The sequence below is a fragment of the Bombina bombina genome, chromosome 2, assembly GCF_027579735.1.
Source record: "Bombina bombina isolate aBomBom1 chromosome 2, aBomBom1.pri, whole genome shotgun sequence".
NCBI classification, from domain to species: Eukaryota; Metazoa; Chordata; class Amphibia; order Anura; family Bombinatoridae; genus Bombina; species Bombina bombina.
The window spans coordinates 363,670,027-363,685,026 of record NC_069500.1 but is presented as its reverse complement, the minus strand read 5'-3'; the positions used below and the strand labels follow the sequence as shown (position 1 = coordinate 363,685,026).

The 15,000-nt window shown below is 39.4% G+C and overlaps 1 protein-coding gene across 11 annotated transcripts in view; it reads left to right on the top strand.

Annotated features, from left to right (window-relative positions):
* Positions 1 to 15,000, top strand: part of PITPNM2 (phosphatidylinositol transfer protein membrane associated 2) — a 545,415-nt gene that overhangs the window by 485,161 nt on the left and 45,254 nt on the right. For all 11 annotated transcript variants that reach the window (XM_053701788.1, XM_053701795.1, XM_053701793.1 and 8 more), the window contains one exon: positions 14,429 to 14,577. In XM_053701788.1, coding sequence (XP_053557763.1) covers positions 14,429 to 14,577 — 149 coding nt within the window. The remainder of the gene's footprint in view (positions 1 to 14,428; positions 14,578 to 15,000) is intronic.

Sequence of the window (15,000 nt, the reverse complement as noted above, 5' to 3'; positions counted from 1 at the left end):
GCCTTTCTAGACAAACACTTTCCGTTTGTGGCTCTTCTGTTTGGCCTTGCCACAGCTCCCAGAATTTTCTCAAAGGTTCTGGGGGCTCTCTTGGCAGTGATCAAGTCTCGGGGAATTGCAGTGGCGCCCTACCTGGACAACATATTGGTTCAGGCGCCATCTTTTCAACAAACTTGTTTTCTTTTCTACATTCCCACAGATGGAAAGTGAATCTGGAGAAGAGTTCCCTTGTTCCAGCTACAAGGGTGGTTTTCTTGGGAACCATAATAGATTCCCTATCTATGACAAATTTCTTACAGAGGTCAGAAAATCCAGGATTCTTTCCTCTTGCCTCTCTCTCTACAGTCTTCTGTTCAGCCATCAGCAGCTCAATGTATGGAGGTAATTGGTCTGATCGTCGTTTCTATGGACATCATTCTCTTTGCTCGATTCCATTTGAGAGCTCTGCAGTTATGCATTCTCAGACAGTGGAACGAAGACCTTTCGGATCTGTCTCAGAGGATTGATCTAGACCAGTCGACAAGAGACTCTCTCCCGTGGTGGCTTGCTCAGGAGCATCTGTCTCAGGGCACATGCTTCCTGGGTGATTGTGACCACGGACGCCAGCCTGCTAGGGTGGGGAGCTGTCTGGGATTCGTTAAAGGCGCAGGGACTATGGACTCGGGAGGAGTCTGCACTCCCAATAAACATCTTGGAGTTGACAGCAATTTGCAATGCTCTGATTTGTGCTCAATTGTCTTTAGGTTTATCAGGTTTCAGTCAGACATCACCTAAGTGGCTTACATCAACCACCAGGGAGGAACTCAGAGTTCCTTAGCCATGAAGTAGGTGGCACGGATTATTCAGTGGGCGGAAGCTCACAATTGTTGTCTATCTGCCATCCACATTTCTAGAGTGGACAACTGGGAAGCGGATTTCCTGAGCAGACAGACATTTCATCCCGGGGAGTGGGCTCTCCATCTGGAGTTGTTCTGCAGGTTAACCCTCAAATGGGGGGTGCCCGAGTTGGATCTGATGGCGTCTCTGCAGAACGCCATGCTTCCAAGGTTCAAGGTCGAGATCCTCAGGCCGCTCTGATAGATGCTCTGGTGGTTCCTTGGGATTTTGGTCTAGCATACCTGTTTCCTCCGTTTGTGCTCCTTCCATGAGAGAGCATCAGTAATTCTAATAGCTCCTGCATGGCCTCACAGGATCTGGTATGCAGACCTAGTGAAGATGTCATCTCGGCCGCCTTGGAGGTTGACTCTGAGGAAGGACCTTCTAACTCAGGGCTCCATTCCTCCGTCCAAATCTTGTTTCTTTGAAGCTGACTGCTTGGAGATTGAACGCTTAGTTCTGTCTAAGTGTGGATTTCAGTCATTGAAACCATGATCCAGGCTCGCAAGCCTGTTACTCGAAAAATGTACCATAAGGTATGGCATAAATACCTTTATTGGTGTGAATCAAAGGGCTACTCTTGGAGTGGGGTCATGATTCCTAGAATTTTGTCTTTTCTCCAGGAAGGTCTGGAGAAAGGGTTGTCAGTCAGTTCTCTGAAAGGTCAGATTTCTGCATAATCTGTTTTATTACGCAAGCATCTGGCCGATGTGCCAGATGTCCAAACTTTTTGTCAGGCCCTGGTCAGAATCGGGCCTTTGTTTAAACCTGTTGCTCCTCCTTGGAGCCTTAATCTTGTTCTTAAAGTTTTGCAGCAGGCTCCGTTGGAGTCAATGCATTCCATAGATATTTATTTGCTATCTTGAAAGGTTTCATTTCTTATTGCTAGCTATTCTACTCGGAGAATTTCGTAACTCTCGGCTTTGCAGTGTAATTCGCCTTACCTTATCTTTCATGCGATAAGGCAGTTCTTCGTACTAAATTGGGGTTTCTTCCTAAAGTGTTTTCGGATAGAAATATTACTCAAGAAATAATTGTTCCTTCTCTCTGTCCCAATCCTCCTTCTCATAAAGAACATCTGTTGCACAACTTGGATGTTGTGTGTGCTCTAAAATTCTACCTACAGGCGACTAAGGATTTTCACCAGTCTTCTGTCCTGTTTGTTTGTTTCTCAGGAAATCGTAAGGGTCAGAAGGCTACTTCTACTTCTCTTTATCTCTGGTTGAAAAGTATGATTAATTTTGCTTATGAGACTGCTGGACAGCAGCCTCCTGAGAGAATTACAGCTCATTCCTCAAGGACTGTCTCCTCTTCTTGGGCTTTCAAAAATGAAGCTTCTGTGGAACAGATTTGCAAGGCTGCAACTTGATCCTCTCTGCATACTTTTTCCAAATTTGATACTTTTGCCTCGGCTGAGGCCTCTTTGGGGAGAAGGGTCCTTCAAGCGGTGGTGCCTTCTGTTTTGATCTGCCTGTTTTATTCTCCCTCCCTGTTCATTCTGTGTCCTCTAGCTTGGGTATTGGTTCCCACTAGTAATTGAATGATGTCATGGATTCTCCATATCTTAGGAAAGAAAACAAAATGTATGCTTACCTGATAAATTTCTTTCTTTCCGGATATGGAGAGTCCACGGCCCCCACATTTTATGAAGACAGTCAGGTTTTTACTAAACCTCAGGCACCTCTACACATTTGTTTTCTTTCTTTTCCATTTCCCTTCGGACGAATGACTGGGGATTATGGGTAGGGGAGTGACACTTAACAGTTTTGCTGTGGCGCTCTTTGCTGGCCAGGAGTGATATTCCTCCTAGTAATTGAATGAGGTTGTGGACTCTCCATATCCGGAAAGAAAGAAATTTATCAGGTAAGCATAAATTTTTTAATTTTTTTTTATTTGGCTGTTTGGTGGTGTTCCTATGAAACACATATAGCTGCTAGAAATACAGTGGTCTTTTTTGTTTTCAAAGGCAAAAGCTATACTTTTAAAGGCTTAGCCTACTGGTAATAGCTACACACATATTAATTAATATGGATTTCCCCATTAGAGGTAAAGTCCATTTTGGACCTAACCTATTATATATTATCAAACTTATCACAGTTGGCAAAGGTTCTTAATCGGTATAAAATGATAAACTCACGTTCTTGTTCTGAAGGTAATAGCACCTCCTTTTGGAACTATCCAGGTGCCAATAACACAATTTACAAGTCAAGTCAAAGGTTTCTTGATTTTAAAGTTGTTCTCAGTCTTTCTATTACTATAGGAAAAACATCTAAACATTTTTTTCTCAGGACATGGCGTTCACGTTTGCTTCATTCCTTTGAAAATCAGTGTTGATTTAAAGGGGTTACACGATAATGTTTGTCTTCTGCTGCAAAGTTTTTCCTTTTTTACTTTATGATCCTTTGAAAGAACAAGTTTTGTTAGTTCATTTAGGACACCCTGTACATTCAGGAGTTTTATTTAAACCTCTTCTTTATACTGAAAAATGTCAGTTTCAGTCTTGTATTTGAAGTAATTGTTAAAAGTTTATAAGGGATATATATTTTCAAAATGGAAATCTTAATTTAGTAATTTTTGGCTTGATATCAGGTTTGTTCATAATCCTATTCAGATCATTTGAAGTTTCTCAGGTTAACCGGATCTTCTAGAAAATATTAGATCACTGAGTATCTGTATTATTCCTTATCGTGACAGTGTCATGCTATTATCAAAGAAGATAGCGACCAGTAATACTTACTGAGGTAATTTAATCACTTCAGAGCTATGGCTTGTCAGTCAGTCTGGTCATGGTTGACTGTTCAACCAGGCCCATAGCTTCCTTGTATCCTCAAAAAGTGTGTTGGGGAATCTTCCAGATACAAATATTTCAATAACTGTTTTTTTGAGACCTGAGAAATTCTAAAACTGTTCTGAAAGTTAAGAAATTCAACACAGTGGGTTACACTTGAAGGTGTTTTTTTGGTAACCATTTATCTGTAGGTAGCTCTGGGAAATGCTGAGTGAAATATAAATCCAAAGATCCTTTTCTCAAAGGATCCATATAAGGCACCATAATATACAACATATTGGTGGTTCGTTAGAAGTAGATACTGACGAAGAACATTTTCTGCAGCTCATCTGGACTAACCTTCGCACACCCCAGTTTCTACAGTTGGTGTGCTGTCGGAACTTCTATTGGAGCTCAATAAAATTGAAATAATCAGAAGTAAATTTCTCAATCTCCAAATAAATCCTAACTCAGTTAAATGTAAATAATAACCACCAGGAAGTAGAGGGTATAAACAGAATTAAGGGAAGAACTGCCAAACGCATCTGGTAGGTTTCTACATAATTAAAGCAGTAGGAAGATATATACACACCAAAGACGATTCCCACAATATCACTTTGAAAATATCTGTGTATGTATGTGTACATTTTTTCCAAATAAACTGTGGTCCCCTTTGCTAATACAATCATATTTTTCCATATTGCTCTGTATATTATGATATTTGAACTTGTTTCCTTTTGAAAACAAATTGAAAAGAAGAAAGTGTAAATGTGAACATTTGTAGAAAACAACCAATAAATAATTCCAGTAGCCCTTTAAAATGCAAGTTACAGATTTTGTGGCAATAGCCAGGGTCAGATGGTCTGCAGATATTTTTTTCTGTATAATTTATAGTCCTATATTTAACTTCCAGGGCACATTGGACTTCAGACCAAAAGTATTGCCACTTTGGTATTAGAACCATCAGTAGGCCACTCTAGAATTACAAAGTGAAGACAATACGATATTTTGTTTCTACTTTGATGGAGCCATTGATTGTTGATTGTATTGCAATGATTAGTCAAGCTTACAACAAGCAAAACCTGTAAAAGCATCCAGCAAAGTCAGGGCAATCTAGTTAATCAAAAAGTGGTCTGAGTCAGGCTTTTCTTTTTAAAGATACGATGAGTCCACAGATTTCATCCTTACTTGTGGGATTACGCCTCCTGGTCAGCAGTAGGAGGCAAAGAGCACCATGGCAGAGCTGTATATATAGGTCCTCCCTTCCCTCCCACACCAGTCATTCTCTTTGCCTGTGTTAGTAAGATAGGAGATGGCAAAGTTAGGTGTTAGTAAAGATTCTTCAATCAAGTGTTTATTATATTTAAAAGTAGTGCCAGTGAGTGCTACTTTGTTCTAGGGTGTAGCCTAGACCAGATCAGTCTCTACAGTAGAGCATTTGGTGGCTTTAAAGCAATAGGAACTGGTAGGACATAATTCTCACTGCGCCTCCTATATATACTTGCTGCCCTAATCCAGATAGCCTAAGCACTTTTAACTCAGGCTTATCTTAGTCCACAGGGCTATGGGAGGGAGAGGACCTCTGAAAACCTGCTGGACTGCCATGCTGTTGCGCAGCATTAAAGGTAAGTGCTAACTTTATTTCTGGGGGTAAGATAACTCAGAATAAGTTGGAGCACTTTATGTTCTATACTCAGACCTCATGTAACAATGGGCTCCTTCTAGGTGTTGCAGAAATATGTCTCCTTGCGTTCTAGGGGTTACTTGGGCAGTATGGAAGGCACTGGGGCTAATTGTAACTCTACTTCTGGTGGTTCTCATTAATCAGTAACCAACCGGGAGATTTCCTATGAGCTGTATTGCACGAGCTCAGTGTGAGGGGGATTCCCTTTTTATCATTTATAAGAGTCAAGGGATTCGATGTACTGTTATGCGGAGACTCAGTGTGAGGGTGCTTTTCTGTTATATAACGGCCAGGCAGTATGACGGCTCAGTTAATTGTTTTTCTCCCATAGCAATGGCTGAAAGACCAGGAGTTGACTATTGAAACGGCCACGGAGGGCAGAGCTTGTCTGGGTACTGTGTTGCAGGATGCAAATACGTGTAACTGTGCTGTTCTACTAATTTGACATATTAAGCTCCATGGCGATGTTTAAACTACCTAAGAAGAGAGGTACATTGACCAGTCGTTATTTATCCCGGTAACTTAGCAAAGATGGAGACCAGGAGATAATCTTTCACACGCCCACGAGGGGGGAGCTTGTTTGGCGACAGTTTAGTTGTGCTTTCCTTCCTAAGCTTCCAGTTGTCGGAAGGATCGGGGGAACAGTACAATTTTTTCTTGATGTTTCCGGTCATCGGAATGACCTGAGAATTGTCTGCGCTTCAATGAAAGCGTTTCAGCTGAGTCTCAACTTTGCATAGAAGAATTGTCTGAGGGTTTACATTTATCTTGCTCTTTAAAAAGTTGTCTCCTTTATGTTATTGTAACTGCTTATCTTTTCCCTTGTTTCTCTATGTTGTAAAGTAAACTTTCATAAGGGGATTGAATTTTTTTTTCCCTCAAGTGTTCAAAATTTTTTGTAGTCTACACATGCACAGAAACACACAAGAGATTATGTTACTTTAAAATTTAAAGAGACAGTAACGTTTTGTGGTGTGTCAATTTTTCTTATAAATACTCCTTCTAAAGCTATTGCTGTTCAGGAGTCCGTTGACACTGGTCATTCCATGTCAAAATCTTTTTCTGCCCCACATGCAGTGTTCTGCTGTTCCTTACAAAGGGAATTGTTGCAAAAGTCATTAATTCTTTATTGTACATAGCGATGTCTGTTAACAGCAAGATTAACATACTAATTGGATTGTTTCTGCTCACAGAAATTAGAGGTTACTTAAAAATTTTAAAGTGACAGTAGCGTTTTTTTTGTGTCAATTTTTATTAAAAAATTACACTCTTTTTTTGAACCTTCTCCTTTTAAGGCGTTTGCTATTTGACAGCCAGCTGTAGTAGCCTGATTTAGCTTAGCTGTCTAGCAAGCGGAAGGTTGGCAATTTGAAACCAGCTGCAGCTATTTGCACCTTGTATGTGTGCTAGCAAGCTGTTAAAAGGAGTATGTTGTCAATGGTAATTTTATGCCACGAACCTATAGTCTCCACAAAATGTTAGGGCCCACATATAGTGCCCTGTGCTTCCTCTCATACTCAGTCCGGAGTTTTTTCTCTGCATCTTATGCATTTTATGCTTTTTCCCACGTGGAAGCTATCATTACTAGAGGAATTATTTTCAACTTTAGCACTATACCGGTGTAATCTGTCCTAGTGCGTCCAGTTAGTTATAAGGAATGGAAAAAGACTGCATTCCCTAATACTTAATCAGTTAAGGAGGCTGGGCAAACGTTACCTAGGGTGAAAGGAGTAGTTTTTCGGCTTTGCTAAGAGAACTACTATATCCTTAGAGAATAATTAGATTTTTTCATGGTCCTATGGACGTAACTTGGAAAAGGGATGTACACCAGGGCTTACTATGGTATCCAGCTGTGTATTTTACTGCCGTCATTGGTGCACCGGCATATTGACTTGATGAATTGTCTGATGCTATTAAGTCAGAAACTCCCCTGGGCAAAATCCAGGATAGGATAAAGGACTTTAAATTTGGCTACTTCCTTTATTTCAACTTCTGGCCTTAAAGTTATCAAAATGGGAGCGTAGTTTTCAGTTTTCTCTGTCCCAGCTCTCTGAGCCTTATGGTTAGAGCCTTGATATTCAGATGTATGCTCTAATTCTAAATTTTTTGACAATCCTTTACAAGAAGGCCTTGTTGGATCCTGGCTTGATGGAGAAATAGTGTTTCAGGGACTCAAAGTGGACACGTTTCTGCTTTCGAGATTCTCTGGAAAAAAAAAAAGCGTTCTTTGTGTAAGAGCCCTTTCTTCCATGAGTGTAGTTTGTTCTGTTCCAATACAGGAACAGGGGCAAGTTTTTTATCCAAATCTGTTTGTAGTTCCCAAAAAGGAGGGAACCTTCAGACCTATCTTAGAACTCAAGAGTCTATACAAGTTTCTCAGAGTTCCATCTTTCAAGATGGAAACTATTCGAACCATGCTTCCATTGATTTAGGAGGTCCATTTATGACTAAAGTGGATCTATAGGATGCATTTCTTTAGGTTCCTATCCACTGAGATCATCACAAGTTCCTGTGTTTTTGCCTTCTGGGCAAACGTTTTCAGTTCGTGACTTTTCCTTTCGGTTTGGCCACGACATCCAGATTTTACACAAAGGTTCTGGGGTCGCTGCTAGCGGTTATAAGACCGTGGGGCATTGCGGTGGTGCCTTATCTGGACGGTATTCTAATCCAGGCGTAATCTTGTCAGCGAACAAGGTCCCATACCGACATTGTGCGATTTTTCCTGAGAACTCACGGGTGGTAGGTACATCTGGATAAGAGTTCTTTCCTTCCAAAGATAAGGGTACCCTTCTTGGAAATTCTAATCTACTCTATATCTATGAGTATTTTTTCTGATGGAGGTCAGAAAGTCAAGGATTCTGAATACATGTTGAGCCCTTCAGTCCACTCCTCAGCCATCAGTTGCTCAGTGCATGGAGGTAATCGGATTGATGGTGGTGGCAATGGACATCATACCGTTTGCTTGGTTGCTCTTCATGCCTCTGTAGCTAAACATACTCAGGCAGTGGAATGGAGTTTATATGGATTTGTCTCCTCGAATAACCCTAGAACAGGAGGCGAGGGACTATTTCCAATGGTGGTTGTCTCTGGATCATCTATCCCAGGGGAAATGCTTTCGCAGACCTTCCTGGGTGATTGTGACAAGGGACGCCAGTCTTTGGAGATGGGGAGTGGTCTCAGGTTCTTTAAAGACTCAGGAAGTATGAACTCAGGCAGAGTCTCTCCTTCCCATCAACATCCTATGGTTGAGGGTGATCTTCAATGCCCTTCAGGCCTGGCCTCAGTTGGCTTCGGCCCACTTCATCAGATTCCAGTCAGACAAACATAACAACAGTGGTTTTCATCAATCATCAGGGAGGAACAAGGAGTTCCTTAGCTATGATCAAAGTAATCAGGATAATCCAGTGGGTGGAGACCCATTCTGGCCATTTGTCAACAATCCACATACCAGGTGTGGACAACTGGGAGGCGGTTTTTCTGAGCAGACAGACTTTTCATCCGGGGGAGTGGGAACTTCCGGAAATATTGTCCAACCTGATTCTCAAATGGGGTCGGCCGGAGTTGGATTTCTTGGCATCTCGTCAGAATGCCGAATTTCTGAGATACGGGTCCAGGTCTAGGGACTCCCAGGCTGAGCTGATAGATGCTTTGACAGCTCTTTGGTCATTCAGCCTAGCATATCTATTTCCCCCATGTGCTCTTCTCTTCCGGGTTATTACTCGAATCCAACAGGAAAGGGCCTCAGTGGTCCTCTTCGCTCCTGTGTGGCCTCGCAGGATTTGGTATGTCGATCTGGTGGACATGTCATCCTGCCACCTAGGAAGCTTCCATTGAGGAAGGCCCTTCTCATTCAGGGACCCTTTCTTCACCCGAATCTAGTTTCTCTGCATCTAACTGTTTGGAGTTTGAACGCTTAGTGTTATCCAAGCGGGGGTTCTCTGATTCGGTCACAAATACCTTAATTCAGATGCGTAAGTCTGTAACTCAGAAGATTTACCATGAGACCTGGTGCAATTATCTTCATTGGTGTGAATCCAAAGGCTACTCATGGAGTAGAGTTAGGATTCTAAGGATTTTGTCTTTTCTCCAAGAAGGTTTGGAGAGGGGTTTGTCAGCAAGTTTCCTAAAGGGGCTGATTTTTGCCTTATCTATTTGTTGACCAAGCATCTGGCAGATATACCAGATATTCAATCCTTTTGTCAGGTTTTGATTAGAATCAGGCCTGTGTTTAAACCATTCGCTCCTCCATGGAGTTTTAATATAGTTCTTACAGTTCTGCAGGGGTTCCGTTTGAACCTATGCATTCCATAGATATTAAGTTTTTTATCTTGGAAAATTTTATTTTTTTGTTGCCGTTTCGAAGAGTGTCTGAGCTTTCGGCATTATAAGATAATTCACCTTACCTTATTTTTCTTTCGGATAAGGTGGTTTTACGTACTAACCTTGGTTTTCTTTCTAAGGTTTTTTTCAGTCAAGAACATTAATCAGGAGATTGTTATTCCTTCCCTGTGTCCTAATCCTTCTTCTAAGAAGGAACGTCTATTACATAATTTAGTTGAAATAATCTTTATTGTCAAAAAGGAAGACAAGAGACATATCTAATACATCATGCCCCTAGTTCAGATAAACATATTTATATTCATTGTTACAGTCTCAGGACCTCTTATCATGTTCGATAAAGTTTTATAATTCCATATATCTGTCTCAAACAACATGAAAAAGAGTTGGAGGATGAAACAACTTCTCTCAGCAATTAGTATATCCATCCGGCTTTCCCAATGTATCTCCATCATTACTGAAATCTCTGAAAGTCCACAGAGTCCTAGGAAAAGCTCCCACCTACTGAAGTTGCCTTCAGGCATAGGAAATATGAGGTCCTGTTTATTTTCCTGAAGTAGGAACGAAATTATCTATAGTCTTCCTTCCCCTCCCTTTTCTAATGTGTTTTCCTTTTATTTTAATAATTATAAACATTAAACATAAACTTTTGAAACTGTAAAACAATAAACTCATAACTGTATAACCTTTCCCGTCGAGCAGAGAGAGAACCATCAAATGTATCTAAGATGTATATAAGTTCCCCATAAAAGACTTAATGGCAATAAGTTTAGGAGAGATCCCCTATCGTGTTATAACTCTTGAAATACTTAAATTTCCCTTATCTCACTTCTATCTCTGTTCATGATCCAGTGGACCCAAATCTTTTGGAAATGTGTTGTTGTATCCTGCAACCAAGAGGCAGATTCTGACATAGCATATATATTATCTAACCTGTTAATCACTTCTGACCACGTTGGTGAACCTGTTCTCCAGTGTTTGGCTATACATATCCTCGTGGTTGTACAAAGTATATTTATGAATATATTGGTAGCTAAGTTTAAGGATTCATCTGAAACATGCAAGAGGGCCTGCGCCGCCGTTAGCGTCATAGATTTATCTAATAGGATACTTATCAATTTAGAAAGTTTGTTCCAAATTTGTTTAATCTCCCCACATTCCCACCACAAATGCATATAATTTCCAATTTCTGCACAGCCTCTGTAACAGAGTCTACTTTTCTGCAATGTATAATGTGCAGTTCTTATGGGTGTAAGATACCACCTGTAAGATGTTTTAATAGAATTTTCGATAAGGTCTGCGCATATCAGCCCCTTGCTATTCCTAGAAAGTATTTGTGTCCATCTGTCATCATCATATGTTATTACATAATTTAGATGTAGTCCGTGTTTTGAAGTTCTACTTACAAGTGACTAAGGATTTTCGTCAATCGTCTTCCTTGTTTGTCATTTTTTTCAGGGAAATGTAGGGGTCAGAAAGCTACGGCTACCTCTCTTTTTGGCTGAAGGGTATCATCCTGGACAGCAGTCTCCTGAATGAATTACAGCTCATTTCACTGGGGCTGTGGCTTCCTCATGGGCATTAAAAAATTATGCTTCTGTTGAACAAATTTGCAAAGTTGCAACTTGGTCGTCTCTTCACACTTTTTCCGAATTTTTCAAATTTGATACTTTTGCCTCGGCTGAGGCGGTTTTTGGGAGGAAGGTTCTTCAAGCAGTGGTGCCTTCCGTTTAGGTTCCCTGTCTTGTCCCTCCCTTTTCATCCGTGTACTATAGCTTTGGTATTGTATCCCACAAGGATGAAATCCGTGGACTCATCGTATCTTTAAAAAGAAAAGAAAATGTATGCTTACCTGATAAATTTGTTTCTTTTTAGATACGATGAGTCCACGGCCCGCCCTGTTTTTATAAGACAGGTATTTATTTATTTTTGTTAAACTTCAGTCACCTCTGCACCTTGGCTTTTCCTTTCTCTTCCTAACTTCTTCGGTCGAATGACTGGAGTGGGAGGGAAGGGAGGAGCTATATATACAGCTCTGCTGTGGTGCTCTTTGCCTCCTCCTGCTGACCAGGAGGCATAGTCCCACAAGTAAGGATGAAATCCGTGGACTCATATCTAAAAAGAAACAAATTTATCAGGTAAGCATAAATTTTCTTTTTAAGTCCGATCTGTAGTTTTAAGTAATAACCAGAAACAAGTGAACCAGGTGGAAGCTCTAGAGAGCCTCAGTACCACTTCAGTAGAAAAGTGCTTTAAAGGGATATGAAACACAAAAATGTTCTTTTGTGATTCCGACAGAGCACGCTATTTAAAAAAATATCCAATTTACTTCTATTATCAAATATGCTTCGTTCCCATGATATTCTGTGTTGAAGAGATACCTAGGTAGGCATCTAGAGCACTACATAGCAGGAGGAAATAGTGCTCTTGCAAATGGATAACATTCTTGCAACACTGCTGCCATATAGTGCTGGGGCGGCTCCTAAGCATACATCCCTGCTTTTCAACAAAAGATACCAAGATAACGAATAAGAAAAATTGATAAACAACATTCCAATTTACTCCTATTATCTAATTTACTTCATTCTTTACATATCCTTTGTTAAAGAAATGGCAATGCACATGGGTGAGCCAATCACACAAGGTATCTATGGGCAGCCACCAATCAGCAGCTACTGAGCCTATCTAGATATGCTTTTTCAGCAAAGGATATTTAAAAGAATAAAGCAAATTAGATAAGTAATTTAGAAAGTGGTTTATAATTGCATCCTCTTTCTAAATCATGAAAGAAAACATTTGTGTTTCATGTCCCTTTAACTCTCCTAGACTGAACTATTAACCAGGGTCAGTGGAGGTGTGACCATTTGATGCTACTTGCAATTTTAGACAGAGAGCAGGTGCCTTAAGGGGCCACTAAAGTCAAAATTAAACTTTCATTATTCAGATAGAGCAACAATTTTAAACAAGTTTCCAATTTACTTTCATTACCTAAATGTGTGCAACCTTTTTATATGCACACTTTCTGAGGCCAGAGCTCCTACTGAGCATGTGCAAGATTTACAGAATATACGTGTATGCATTTTGTGATTGGCTGGAAACTGTAACTAACTTTGAAATCTGAAAGAAAAAAATTTGCTACTCATTTTAAATTCAAACTAAGTTAGGGTGACTTGCAAGTGCTAGTTCACCGGGTTACACTAATGGCAACACTCCCTCTGCATCTTGGAGTGTAGAATAGCAGTAATTTTAAACAATTTTCAAATTAACTTCTTTTACCAAATTCTCTTCGTCCTCTTGTTATCTTTTGTTGAAAAGCTGGGACGTAAGCTCAGGAGCGTGCATGTGTCTGGAGCACTATACGGCAGTAGTTTTGCAATAATGTTATATATTTGCAAGAGCACTAGATGGCAGCACTATTTCCGGTCATGTAGTGCTTCAGACAACTACCTAGGTATCTCTTCAACAAAGAATACCATGGGAACAAAGCAAATGTGATAATAGAAGCAAATTGGACCCATTTTTTTGTTTATATTGTCTGAATGACAAAGTAAATGTTTGGGTTTAATATCCCTTTAAATTTAAATTGTAGTTACTGTTCGTCTTTATTAAATGTTCTGTAATTAGCCGCAATTACCTAGACATCAAGCCACCTGCATGTGAAGTTTTCCATCACATCCTGTCACTGCTATAGTGGTGAGACGTGCTCCCCTTGCTTAGAAATATCCTACCTAAGAATACAGAGTGGCTCTGGTGGTTTGTGTTTAAGAGAGAGGTTATCCTTTTTCATCTGAATCTGAACTAATAATTCCTTTTTCTTTTCTACCTACTAAGTCACTTTGCTCGTGTTTGGTTCTTATTTTTGAAAGAGGTGCTGTTTGAGATGCTTCGTTCTGGCCAAGGACTATATACCTGTTTGATCTAAAGATTTATATTCTGTAGGCTATAAAAAATGACTTTATGGAAAACATACTACAAACTGAACACAATAATGTGCAGTTAAAGGGACACTGGACCCAAATTTTTTTCTTTTGTGATTCAGATAGACATTTTAAGCAACTTTCTAATTTACTCCTATTTTCATTTTCATTCTCTTGCTATCTTTATTTATAAAAGAAGGCATCTAAGCTTTTTTTGGTTCAGAACTCTGGACAGCACTTTTTTATTGGTGGATGAATTTATCCAGCAATCAGCAAGAACAACCCAGGTTGTTCACCAAAAATGGTCCGGCATCTAAACTTACATTCTTGCATTTCAAATAAAGATACCAAGAGAATTAAGAAAATTTGATAATAGAAATTAGAAAGTTGCTTAAAATTTCATGCTCTATCTGAATCACGTAAGAAAAAATTTGGGTTCAGTGTCCCTTTAAATTAGATCTAAAACATTATTTTAGATGTGACAGTAAGACTATGATGTACATAATACTCCTTTACAGACTGGTATGTCTTAGCACGTTTACTTTATTTTGTATCATAAAAGGACTGAACACAGTAAAGGTTTATTTTTCAAGAGCAGGTGTCATCACTGAAAGTTTGTTACATGAATTACACAAAACAAATGATTTAATCCTCCTTATTCAATATGGGAAATTTGCTCATTGCACCCGAGGAAGATTTGGATCATGGAAGCTCCAAGATCCATTTAATTACAAATCATCAAGAACCTAACTTAGCACTACATATTTTTGTTTTTATGTGAAACAAAAGAATAACTCTCTGTGTGCCTGGTTCTCATGATTAACAAGACTTTTATTTTTTTGTCAGTTGCAGCCAAGTGGTGGGGCACAAAGAGAATCGATTATGCTCTTTACTGCCCAGATGCCCTTACAGCTTTCCCCACTGTCGCTCTTCCTCACCTTTTCCATGCCAGTTACTGGGAATCCACAGATGTGGTCTCTTTCCTCTTAAGACAGGTAAGATGATAAATGTGCAGACAAAGTAATAACCTACATTTTATGGCAAATCATACAAAAGCTCCTTTACCATTATTTGGTCATTTGAAATAACTACTTCTGCATGTATGAACCACCATCTGTACTGAAAATATTAATAACAAACATATTCTTTGTTAAAAAAAACAAACAAAAAAAAACTATTGTCAAATCATATAATTACTCATGGAATGTTTAATATATTAGCGCTGTGAAATCTGCTCTATAAATACCTGATGATAATAATATATGTAAAATGTAATTTATATAGAAATGAAAATGTCACCCAAAAATAAAAATAAAACTTAAACTCAAAAACAATGGCAAGAGATATTTATGGCCTGTAAAAACAGTTTTGATACTTAAATTATAAATAGATATTTATGAGATGGTAATGAGACACAC